General features: G+C 48.2%; 1 protein-coding gene across 2 annotated transcripts in view; it reads left to right on the top strand.

Annotated features, from left to right (window-relative positions):
* Positions 1–13,048, top strand: part of KSR2 (kinase suppressor of ras 2) — a 426,399-nt gene that overhangs the window by 396,443 nt on the left and 16,908 nt on the right. For both annotated transcript variants that reach the window (XM_043901784.1, XM_043901785.1), the window contains exons 15-16: positions 11,033–11,129; positions 12,080–12,213. In XM_043901784.1, coding sequence (XP_043757719.1) covers positions 11,033–11,129; positions 12,080–12,213 — 231 coding nt within the window. The remainder of the gene's footprint in view (positions 1–11,032; positions 11,130–12,079; positions 12,214–13,048) is intronic.

Genomic DNA, 13,048 nt, shown 5'->3' with positions numbered 1-13,048 from the left:
GTTCACAGAGGCCCCCTCTCCGTCCTCATGGTCTGCCTGACCCCACATGTACTTCCTCATTGCCCTCATCATCACCTACAATTATTCTGCGTGTCTGTCATCTGTCTCCCCCACGAGAACATCAGCTCCATCACCAAGGAAATGACTGTTTTATCTTGTCACTGCACATACCTGGCCTGTGTGTATGTGTGTGTGCTCAGTCGTGTCTCACTCTTTACGACCCCATGAACTGTAGCCCTCCAGGCTCCTCTGTCCATGGGATTTCCCAGGCAAGAATGCTGGAGTGGGTTGCCATTTCCTACTCCAGGGGTTCTTCCCAACCCGGGGATCAAACCCGTGTCTCCTGCATTGCAGGCAGATTCTTTATTCACTGAGACACCTGGGAAGCACCTCCCTGTTAATACCTAATTGGCAGGAGGGGAAGGTTGTCAGGCCTAAGGATTAAATGAGCCCAGATTTCCCAGAAGTTAGGACAGGTACCACCAGCCCCAGATAATGTTGAACCACTAGTGGGATCATGATTTTCCTCTTAATTTTCTCTCTATCCTTCTGGTGACATTTAGGAGAAAAATTTTCTCTCTACCCTTCTGGTGACATTTAGGAGAAACTTTTCACTCACTTCTGGTATTTAATACCTTCCTAACCCTTACTTTCAGAATTTTCTACAGTTTATTGTGATCCACACAGTCGAAGGCTTTGGCGTAGTCAATAAAGCAGAAATAGATGTTTTTCTGGAACTCTCTTGCTTTTTCGATGATCCAGCAGATATTGGCAATTTGATCTCTGGTTCCTCTGCCTTTTCTAAAACCAGCTTGAACATCTGGAAGTTCACGGTTCACGTATTGCTGAAGCCTGTCTTGGAGAATTTTGAGCATTACTTTACTAGCGTGTGAGATGAGTACAATTGTGCAGTAGTTTGAGCATTCTTTGGGATTGCCTTTCTTTGGGATTGGAATGAAAACTGACCTTTTCCAGTCCTGTGGCCACTGCTGAGTTTTCCAAATTTGCTGCCATATTGAGTGCAGCACTTTCACAGCTTCATCTTTCAGGATTTGAAATAGCTCAACTGGAATTCCATCACCTCCACTAGCTTTGTTCGTAGTGATGCTTTCTAAGGCCCACTTGACTTCACATTCCAGGATGTCTGGCTCTAGGTGAGTGATCACACCATTGTGATTATCTGGGTTTTTCCAGTGGTCATGTATGGATATGAGAGTTGGACTATAAAGAAAGCTGAGCGCCGAAAAATTGATGCTTTTGAACTGCAGTGTTGGAGAAGACTCTTGAGAGTCCCTTGGATTGCAAGGAGATCCAAGCAGTCCATCCTAAAGGAGATCAGTCCTGGGTGTTCATTGGAAGGACTGACACTGAAACTGAAGCTCCAATACTTTGGTCACCTCATGCAAAGAGTTGACTCATTGGAAAAGACCCTGATGCTGGGAGGGATCGGGGGCAGGAGGAGAAGGGGACGACAGAGGATGAGTTGGCTGGATGGCATCACCAACTCGATGGACATGAGTTTGAGTAAACTCCGGGAGTTGGTGATGGACAGGGAGGCCAGGTGTGCTGCGATTCACGGGGTTGCAAAGAGTTGGACACGACTGAGTGACTGAACTGAACTGAACTGAACCCTTACTTGCTGAACATTTAAACAAAAAGAGGAGGCCTTAAGTTTCAACCATTTGGCAAGCCATGATGCCAAGCAAGGGTTTAATTTTGCTTTTTAGTGGGTTTGTTTTCGTTGTATGTATATTTTTACATTTATTTGGGGCTAGAAATTCTGACTTCCCTTCTGATAATTATAAAAGGTAATGACAAATTTTCTTTCTAAAGTACACTTATTTTTCAGAGACAGTGCACCTAAAGGAAAACTATTAGCAAGTGATAAATAATATGAGCCGGCCAATCTGGTGAAAGTCTTTAGGTGGTTTTGGAATGATTGCAACATGAGGGGTACTGAGTGAAATCCTCACTGAACTTTAGGTGATGCTGAGAAAAGATACTGTAGAGTCTGGGAGGAACATTCCTTGGATGTCTTTGGATAAAGTCAGAAGAGCAGGTCTTGGGCAGTGGCTGGACCACACAGTGTGATGAGAGGCAAAGGAAGCAGCCAGAAGTTTTTGCAGTGAACTAGAGGCCCAACCCTCCCCAGCTGGATGCCTCTGCCCCAGGAACACTCCCTCCCTCAGAAGACACATACCAGGGAGGACAGAATGTCACAGTCAGGGGCAGGGGCACCTCTTAAAATGGACAGGACCCTCATCTCAGTCCTTGTAGGGCCCAGAGCATTCAACACTTGGCCTCTCTGAATTTAGCAAAATCAGAGAGAGGAATCCAGTGAGGTGGAGATTATAAGCTTCCTTTTCCTTCCCACTTCTCCAAGCATGGCAGGGTATCAAAGGCTGGGGTGGGGTTAGGGGTGGTGCATTTGCAAAAATAAATGAAAAAGCCGAAGCCCTGCTTTCAAGCACTGCTAGTTCCTGCTCTGCATATTCCGAGGCCTTGAGGGTCCCTGTCATCTTTCTTGTCTGGCTGGGACATGAGCCTTCCCCAGCCAGCCCCTCACTTAATAGAGCTCTATAACTCTTCATTTCCTGGATGCATGTCGGGTTAAGCAGGTGGCACACAGCTGGCATTTCTCACTTGCTTTCTGGCATTTCCCATTTTTATGGGAAAGCTAACCTGCCTTTTATATATATATATATAAAGCCCCCGAGTCCCAAGGTTTAATATCCTCGGTGTTAGATTCACAAAGGACTTGGAAGTTAGAGAATGCCTGCGGCTGGAATTTGATAGAGCAGCAACTTGTCACTGGGCGTGTGATTTACTTGCTCAAGGGAAGGAGGAAGCGCAGAGGGCAATTAAGTGGGTTTTGAGTTTTGAGAGATTGGGGATGCTGAGAAGTAAGTGAGGAGGAGGAGCAGCTGAGGGGTTGTAAATCCCTTCTGACAGAACCCAGTGTTTTTAAAATAATAGCTGACTTTAAAACCAGCTAAAATCAGGCAGAGCTGAGGATGGTTCCCACCCAGCTGTTTCTTTTATCTGGAGGATCAACACTTGGGGAGGGCAGACACCTCTAGATGCTCTCTAGAGTCCGACCATATGCCTGGGCTATGTGATCGAGTGTGCTGCATTGATCCTGCCTCAGGGCCTTTGCACCTGCTGGCCCCTTAGCCTGGAGGCCTTGTCTCCCAGATTTCCACAAGGTTTATTTCTTTTGTCTCAGCATGCCATTGCCTGGAGCAGCTTTACCTGAGGGTCCTAGCTTAGAAGGTTCCCAGCCCCACCATGTTTTTCCCAATAAGTTCATTCTGTTCATAGCACTCATTCCTCTCATCAATTTGCTGGCTTACTTGTTTATCACCTAAATTCTCCTCTATCCCATCAGACCCAGATGAAGATGGGTCCAACTCACTCACTGTATCTATTACACCTAGAACACTACCAGGTCCACATGGCACTCACTAAAGGGATTGTGATTGTGAACTCTGGGTCTCAGTAAAACAAGATTGGCTTGAATGACAGGTCTCAAAGTGGGGTCCCCAGATCACCCGCTTTATTAATAGCATCACCTGGGAACTTGTCAGAAAAGCACACTCTCAGGGCTTATCCTGGACTCCCAGAATCTGAATCTCTTGCGGGTGGGAGTAGCCATCTTTGTTTTCCTAAGCCCTTCCAGGGGGATTCTCATGCACACTCAAGTTTGTCGGCCACTGCTCCAGTGCTTAAATACCTGTGAGGTCCAGGCAGGTGGTGTCACTGCAAGAAGTGGACCTGGTGTGGCAGAGGAGACCCTACGCGCCCTGTCAAGGGACATTCAAATGTAAGACCGAGCCTGCCCAAAAGTCCAACACCCCTTCCTTCCTAAAAGGACCAATTGTTACTTTCATCCAGAGCCCCTTAGAACTCCCCAAAAAAGCCCACAAGCAAAACAAGCCAAGAAAAGTAAAGATACAGGACCCTGAGAAGGTGTTTTTGTTTGGTTGGCTGTGATGTGGATGCTCTGGTGGGGATCCCATACCCAGGAACCCTGAAAGAAGAGGCCTGGCCATGGGAGGCACCCGTAGCATCGCATCTCTCCATCCTTCAGAAGCTTTTGTATGTTGGGAGGACAGCGGCAGCCAGGTAGGCTAGACCCTGCCCTCATCGCGTGTACAGTCCAGAGGGAGAGACGGCCCGTAATCAAAGACTCCAGCTGACCCATGTGCAATGGCAACCACAACAAGGGCTGCAAAGATGGAGTGCCTGGTGCCACAGGGTCCGACGGGAGGAGGGGCCTGGCTGGGAGGTTTCTGAGGCCAGATGGGGGGAGCGTCGCAGGCCGAGAAGATGAACCGGCGGGCAGTGGCCCTGAGCTAGGCCGCTGTGGCTGGAGCTCCGTGAGCAAAAGGGGTGAGCCATCTTCAGGGGCCAGACTCTGCAGGGCCTTTGGGCGCTGGAGGAGTCGGGTCTGTGTCCACTGTTGGGCAGTGGGAAGCCATTTTAGTTGGGGAGTGACCTGGTCAGCTTTGCATTTTGAAGCTGCCACTCAGAGTTCTGGATAGAAAATGAATTGGGAGAGGCAGAGTGGCCATAAGGGGTGGCATGGTCATCCAGACAGGCTGCTGCTGCTGCTAGGTCGCGTCAGTTGTGTCCGACTCTGTGCGACCCCATAGGCGGCAGCCCACCAGGCTCCCCCATCCCTGGGATTCTCCAGGCAAGGATACTGGAGTGGGTTGCCATTTCCTTCAGCATTATTATTAGTGGTAATATTAGAATATTATTAGACATAATACTATTAGAAATAACACTAACATTATTAAGCATGATGTGAGCCATGTTCAAGGAGTACACTTTCTGGCCAGTCGCTGGGCCAAGCACTGGGCTTCTGTGATCCCATTTCCCCCTCATAGCCCGTCTGCAATACAACTTACTACCCCTGAGTAAGTTGCTTGCTGCAGTAAGATTACCACGAACTCAGTGGCTTGGAACAACAAAAACATATAGCTCTGAAGGTTGGAAGTCCAAAATGGGTCTCACAGGGTTACAATCAGGGCTTGGACAGCACTGCATTCTGTTCAGGGAGGGAGGTGGAGGTCCTAGGGGAGAACCTACCCCTTGCCTTTTCCAGCTTCTCTTGGCTGCCTGCTTGCAGCCCCTCTCTCCATTCCCACAGCCAGCAAAGATTGATTGAGTCCTTCTCACGTCACGTCACTCAGCCTCCTCTTCTGTCTTCATCCTCAGATCTCCCTCTGCCTCTCCTTTGCCTCCTAGTTCACTTGCCACCTTCCCTCACTCAACTCTTGCCTTCCTTTTACAAGAACCCTTGTGATGACATGTTGGACCCACCCTGATCCTCCAGAGTAATCTCCCCACCTCAAGAACCTTAATTCAATCACAGCTGCAGAATCTCTTTTGCACGTAAATATTCTTTGCACATGCATGCTCTGTAATGTCTGACTCTGCGACTCCATGGACTGTAGTCTGCCAGGCTCCTCTGTCCATGGAATTTTCCAGGCAGGAATACTGGAGTGGGTTGCCATTTCCTTCCCCAGGGGATCTTGACACAGGGATTGACCCCCTGTCTCCTGCATCTGCCATGTCTCCTGCATTGGCAGGTGGATTCTTTACCACTGTGTCACCAGGGGAGCCTGTGGATATCTTTGGGGGACTGGTACTGAATTGACCAGTTACCGGTGGGAACACAGGTGAGCCACAGTGAGTCCCCACGGGTGTGGGCTCAGAGGGGGCAGAGATGGACTGGGAGCCGGTCTGTCAGTCTTCAGAGAAAGTTGCCTCCCACCCCCACTCCCCACCATTCACACTGGCTTGGCTCCCTGGCTTTCATGGTGAGGAGTTTGTGGGAGAGAAAGGAAACAGCTGCTACGGTGTTCAGATTTCTTTCCCAGTCACTGTTTTGGCAGAATGAGCCAGTTTGGACAGAGGCCCTTGGAGAGAAACCCACTAGATGGTTTTATCTGATCAGTTCTGACAAGCCTCTTTTAGGCCAGTTTACAATAGAAATCTTACACTTGCCACACCAAAGGTTTACTGTGTTACCTGGGATGTGGGATCAAAAACAGGCTTCTATGAGCTGCCTGGGGCCAGGGCTGGGAGGGACAGTGACTTGTAGATAAGATGGGAAATTCCCAGTCCTTGCTCCTCTTCTAGGAGGAACACGATCTTTGTTGCAAAGAGAGATGCTGTGTGTACACTAACTCTTGGGCCTATGCCCCAGAAGCTAGAGAGGTTCTAAATATATCCGTAAGCCTCTGAAACACCTTCTCTTGACCTCCGGACTGACTGCTAGCAGCGGACCTCATTAATCTTCATTGCCATCGGTGATGTTAGTAGCAATATTACAGCCACCATTTACTGAGGGCCGATGATGTGTTGGAGCCTGAAAAAAATTGTTAAGACTCAGAAGATGGGAGTTAAGAACATAGACCCTGGGGCCAGCCTGCTTGGGTTCAAATCCCAGGCTGACTTCACCTCTCTGAGCCTCATTTGCAGAAATGCGGCTGATCCAAAACTCGATGAAATCAAGGATGCCGTCGACTAGAACATGTGTCATTTCTTCTATGTTCTCCAGAGAAAGGCAGTGCCTGTGAAACTGTCACCTGTCCACGAATGCAAAACGCATTCTGATTTCAAAGATGTTCGTTACAATGTGAAGAAATGCCCATTGGAATCAATGAAACACCAAGAGAGTACCCACCTCCTGGGTTCTTAGGCTTAGACTGGCATCAGGCACATAGAAAGGGCTTGGCCCGTGTTAGCTGGTATTGCTACTATTGTCCCCATTTTACACATGAGGAAGCCAAGGTTGGAGTCACTTCCCAAGGTCACCCAACAAGCCGTAAAGGGTAGAGTTGGAATTTGGATTCCCTCCGCTCTGTGTCTCTTTCGTGGCCCCCGAATCATGTCCAGTGCCTGGGCATCCGCACCGTGGATGCTGTGGCTGTGTGTCCCTGACACAGGTCCTCAGCCCCTCTGGGTGTCTGCGTCCTCACCTGTAAGAGGTGGGTGACAAGGTGGACCCTGCAGGGATGCTGAGAGGAGGCTGGGAGTGAGATAGGTCCCACACGTGCTCAGAAAACCATCCCATCCTCCCTTCCCTTCCCCGCTGTGCATCCACAGTGGCTTTTAGGGCACTGGCATTAGCCACAGAAATCCCACGCTCAGAGCAGTTGCTGTGGATACTTGGACTGACCTGCCTGCACTGTTGGGGCCTCAGCCACTCATACGCCTGCCCAGTGCCTATTCCGGCTCAGAGCTCAGCCCTCAGCCTACACCTACTCTCACTCAGCCACCTATACACACCCGAGCAGGCACAGCCTGGCACTCCCCTTTCCCCTGAAGGCACTGTCCCTTTGGACTGTGTGAAGCATTTAGAAATGGATACCTGGGGTGCCAATATTGGCTGAGATTTTATCTCAACACCATGTGTTAATGGTTCATCTTTTCCATGCTGATTTTTTTAAAATTTATTTTTAATTGGAGGATAATTGCTTTACAATAGTGTGTTGGTCTCTGCCATACATCAACATGAGTCAGCCATAGGTATCCACATGTCCCCTCCTTCTTGAACCTCTCTCCCTCCCACCTCCCACCCCATCCTACCCCTCTTGGCTATCACAGAGTACCTGATTTGAACTTCCAGTGTCATACAGCAAATTCCTACTGGCTGTCTATTTTATATATGGTAATATGTATGTTTCCATACTCCTCGCTCAATTCATCCCACCCTCTCCTTCCCCACTGTATCCAGCAGTCTGTCCTCTACGTCTGTGTTTCCATTGCTGCCTTGCAAATAGGTTCATCAGTACCATCTTTCTAGATTCCATATAAATGTGTTGATATACAACATTTGTTTTTCTCTTTCTGACTTACTTCACTCTGTATAATAGGCTATAGGTTCATCTACCTCATTAGAACTGATTCAAATGTGTTCTTTTTCATGGCTGTGTGATATTCCATTGTATGTATGTACCGCAGCTTCTTTATCCATTCACCTGTTGATAGACATCTGGGTTGCTTCCATGTCTTAGCTATCGTAAATAGTGCTGCAATGAACATTGGGGTACATGTGTCTCTTTCAGTTTGGGTTTTCTTGAGGTATATGCCCAATAATCACTGACTTCTTTTAAAGTAGATTTTTTTGGAAGGATAATGTACCTACCACAGTGTTCATATCCTAAGAGCTCAGCCTGATGAATTTTCACTAAACACACATCCATATAACCAACATCCCCATCAAAACACAGAGCATCACCTGCCCCCAGCACCCCTCACGCCCGTTCCAGCCTCCACTGCTGTGCTAACTTGTAGCACATAAACCAGTTTTATCTGCTTTTGGACTTCATATAAATGGAATCATTCCGTGTTTGTGTGGCTTCTTTTGCTCAGCATTTGTTTAGAACTTCATGTCTTTTGCAATTAGCAATCATTTGCTTATTAATAATCCAGTATGAATATATTTTGTTACATGGATACATCATCATTTTTCTGTTGGTGGACATGTGGGTAGGCTCCAGTCTGGGGCTAATATGAATGAATTGCTATTAACATTCTAGAATATTCTGGTACATTCTGGTACATGTCTGTAGGTCAATGTGAGTATGCATGCCTGCTGGGTACATGCTTAGGGAAGGAATTGCTGGTCCTGGCTTATTTGCATATTTCACTTTAGTGGATGTGCCAAGTTGTGATCTTACCAACTGATATCCTACCAGTCTGTGTGTGTGTGTGTGTGTGTGTGTGTGTGTGTGTGTGTGTGTGTGTGTGTCCACGGGGCTCCAGATGCCCTAAGGTGGAAGGAGAAGCACAGACTTTAGCAGCTGCTTCTGGAAAGGAGGGTGTGAGCAGGGGAAAGGAGACAGGGATGGACATTTGAATCCTGCAACTTCTACACAATCACCCTGAGAGTCTAGGAGTCTCGGAGCCTATTGCAATTGTTCACCATGCTGTCTACGGTGGGGACGTATAATATTTCTTCTGGTGGGTAATCAGCGTAGGTGACTATTCAGGAACAGCATCTCTGGGCAAGGGAATCCACCCACGGTCTCCACCATCCTGAATACTTAAATGTCACTTCGGTTTAATTGGCTGTGCAGCCCACTCCCCCCTCCTCCACCTCGCCTCTGGCAGCCACAGCAAACGCACCGCCTGAGACAGCAAGAGGGGACAGCCCTGAGTCACCATGGCTGCCACCCGCCAACAAACTGGGCAGCCTTGGACAGGAGAATCAGCCTCTCTGTGAGTCAGCTACCCTGGGAATCTCACCTCAAGCAGGTGAAGAAACCAACCGTAGTCGAAGATCATGAGTGATTATAAGTAGCATGATGAGTAAGTGGATAGATGGGTAGATAATACATGGACAGACCAATGTGACGTCTATATAAATATATAATTCTTACATATATATTTGCACACAAGTATGTGTGTGTATGTTCACCATTTTATTGATCATTTACCACCTCTCATAATAGCCAGCATTTCATGAATAGTGACTATATTGGGCATGGAGAATTGCCTACACCCTTGACACACCTGACTTCATGTGATTCTCCTAAGAAACCTTATAAAACCAAAATCTGTATTGGCCCCATTTTACAGATACTGAAACTGAGGCTCAGAAAGGTTAACTCTCCTGCCCAGGGTCACACATTACAGACAAATGACAGTTCTAACCCAATCTGACACTAGACCCCTGTCCTAACCACTGTGGACACCAATGAGAGAGATCTCTCTCTCATTCAGTCCTTATACTAACGTTCTGGCTAGGTCTCCTTAGTTCCCTTGATAGATGAGGAACCTGAGGCCCAGAGAGGTTAGGTAACCCACTGAAAGACACAAAGACACATGGTAGGTGAAGAGCAGAGCCCTTTGGAGACCAGGGTTCTGGCTATAAATAACCACATGATCTCAGCTAATTCTAGCCCACAGCAGGGCTTGGTAACTACTAAAGCAATGAACACAATGCCAAGAACATTTTAGCAGTCAAGTCACAGATTAAAAGAAAAATTCATGCCATCATTTTGACACAGAAAACGAACGTTCCTAGTGTCCTTCCTGCTTCTTTCAGCCAGTAGTGGGTGCGGTGAGCGAGATGTGGTCCTAGGTGCTGGGGATGCCATGGTGCATCTAGAACTCATTCATTCTCTCATTCATTTGGTGACTGTTCATCGAGTGCATGGTCTGTGTGCACCAGGAATCATGCTCATTGCAGAGGAAACGGATGGATAAACATGCCGGCGATTAAATGAGGTGTTACTGTCACTGTATAATGTCCTTTTTCATCTTGTCATTCATCTTGAACCACTGGTCCTCAAAGTAAACTCAATGAGGCTGAAAATAGTTTGAAAATCCTCTGTCTAGAAGGCATCTGGTTTGGGGGAGTGTTACTGGTGTTTACACACCCCTGTCCAAAGGCTTGAATATATCATTCACTTAGTACACATCAGCGATGGCTTTGCTGGTCTTTCGTCACTGTCCCCACACACCAGTGGCTCCTGGCAAGTGATGGCAAGTGGGATGAGGGGCCAGCAGTGCCCTGTCTGAGTGCTGTCTGTGGACTCCCACACAGAAGTTATAGGTTTCGAGCATATTTTCACCTGTGAGAGCCTGGGTTAGACAGTACGTGGCATTCCTGCTTCTGGGCTAGGCTAGACTCTAAAGGTATCCTTGGATGCCGAAGGGTGCAGGGGGAAGCTGGTGAAGATCCTGAAGAACCCCAAAGGACTTGCTCCCAGACCTGCATCCCAGAACCAGAATCAAGGTCCAGTAGCAGGCTTAATATCTCACAGGCGTAATAGTGGCGTGTCCACACACGCCCCACTCTCTATGTGTCACTTTTTTCGAGTGTGCCGCACAGCTTGCAGAATCTTTGTCCCCCAACCAGGGATCAAACCTGAGCCCTGGCAGTGAAAGCGCCAAGTCCTAACCACTGGACCACTTGAGAATTCCCTCTGTGTGTCGCTTTCAATAGCTGTTGTGGGTGGCCCTTATCTTAACAATTGCCAACCATTAATTTTGTTCTTTTGCTTTCCAGCCTCTGTAAGGGCCGGACACTCTATTCTGTGGTGAGAGACGCCAAGATCGTCTTGGATGTCAACAAAACGAGGCAGATTGCCCAAGAAATTGTGAAGGTACCATCGGGTCTGGGGCCTCTTCCCTGAACCTCAGAAAGACCCAGCCCCATCCTGAGACTCACAGTCTGGCTTCAGACCAACAGTTTGGGCTTAGAAGAAATTAAACTTGACCTGAATGACACCAGGCCATGTGTGTGTTAAGAATTTTGCTGAAACAGCCATTAGAGATGGTCAGCCAATGTTTGGTATCCTTCTGGTGTCCCGTTGTCAGGATAATTGGGTGTGTGCAGGGACCAGGGGGCTCTTCTCATTACTAGAATTCCTTACCCCCTGAATCCTTGAATTCCCATGAGTGTGAACCATCTCTCTCCATAGCTGCTGGGAAAATATCAACTTGTTAGGTGTTGTTTGGGATTAGAACAAACGGGAACATCCTGTTTTCCGGTGGGTACCTCGTGACTCCGTTGTATTCAGGTTTTTATTTTCCATTGGATGTGTTAGGGCTGAACTTCAAAAAAGAAATAAAACTGTGACTGCTCGTTAAGGCAAAAATAGAAATCTAGGTATTTCACCCTTGAGCCTGACCTCCCATAAGCCCTTCTCCATGTTCTTGATTATTGCCTCATGACACGTCTCTTGAGGAACATAAGTGAATTTCTGCAGTGGTGTGGAATAAGATCTAAGGGATTCCTTTCTCTTAGGGGCCCTGTTTTCAGATTTGGCCCTGCCCCTTTCTCTCAGGGGAGATCTTCCCTTGCTTCTTCTTCAGGAAGCAGAAGCACTTAGATGGAGATGGTTTTGCTATGATCTGAGGCTGGTGGCAGATTTCTGCCTGGGGGACCCTGCCTGTTCCCACTTGCCATGCCTTCTCCACCCTACTTGCAAGCCTGGGTGTCTGGGCCCCAGGTCTGCAGCTGTTCAGCGTTTGTGGTCTCATGGAAAGGCAGGGCGTGTGAACCATGAGCCCAGGCCAGGCTACAGTGAGCACACAGGTGTGTCTCCTGCAGGGCATGGGCTACCTCCACGCCAAGGGGATCCTGCACAAGGACCTCAAGTCCAAGAATGTCTTCTACGACAACGGCAAAGTGGTGATCACAGACTTCGGGCTCTTCAGCATTTCCGGGGTGCTGCAGGCTGGCAGGTGAGTGCTGGTTGGAAGGGCCCCGAGGGGTTCTCGAGAGGTGGCGGTCAGGGGATGGGAAGTCACCCATATGGCTTTAGTGACCTAGACATGATACTGGACCTGAGATCGTTTAACCGAGGGGCAAGGCTGCTATGCCCGTGGTCAATGCTGGTGCCCAGGTCAGGCTCCGAGTCCCACGGGGCCTGTCTTGGAAGGGGTGCCTTTGAATGGGCACAGAGCTTCCCTCAGTCCTGCAATGCCCTTGCCCTTGAATTTCACCCGAGGACTCTCTCCTTACTCCAAGCACGCACATGGAAGTTGGACTCACCCGAGCACCCTTGCTCAGTTTTCATATGAATTCCTTCATTTTAGTGCAGCTGGAGTATAGTTGAGAGCAAGAGACTTAAAGTCAGACCCACCCAGGGCCTAGTGTGGCTTGGCCACTCATTAACTGTGCCTTCACGTTCCTGCAAGAAAAATGATGGGTATGATGATGCCTACCTTAGGGTCTTTATGAGGGTAGAGTAAGATAGCACACAGCGAATGTCCAGCACAGTGCCTGGAGCACATCAAGCACTACAAACAACAGCCACTGTGGAGCTGTTCTAATTAGTATGAATTTGCATATACCTCCCCAGTATCACCCAGGAGGATCATTAACTATTGTTAAGTAATTAAATCTTAGCCACCACTCACGCTGGAGCAAGCTGCCTTGAGCTGACCAGTGAAGAAACAGCCGGGATCCCAAATAAACAACCCATAATTCCAAAGGTCTGCCCTTTGTAACTTTTAATTTGGAGAGTTGTGCTCACGCGTGCACGCGCGCACACACACACACTTTAAACCCAGTGTG

The sequence above is a fragment of the Cervus elaphus genome, chromosome 5, assembly GCF_910594005.1.
Source record: "Cervus elaphus chromosome 5, mCerEla1.1, whole genome shotgun sequence".
Taxonomy (NCBI): domain Eukaryota; kingdom Metazoa; phylum Chordata; class Mammalia; order Artiodactyla; family Cervidae; genus Cervus; species Cervus elaphus.
The sequence above is the reverse complement of the archived record's forward strand: the minus strand, read 5'-3'. Positions and strand labels throughout refer to the sequence as shown.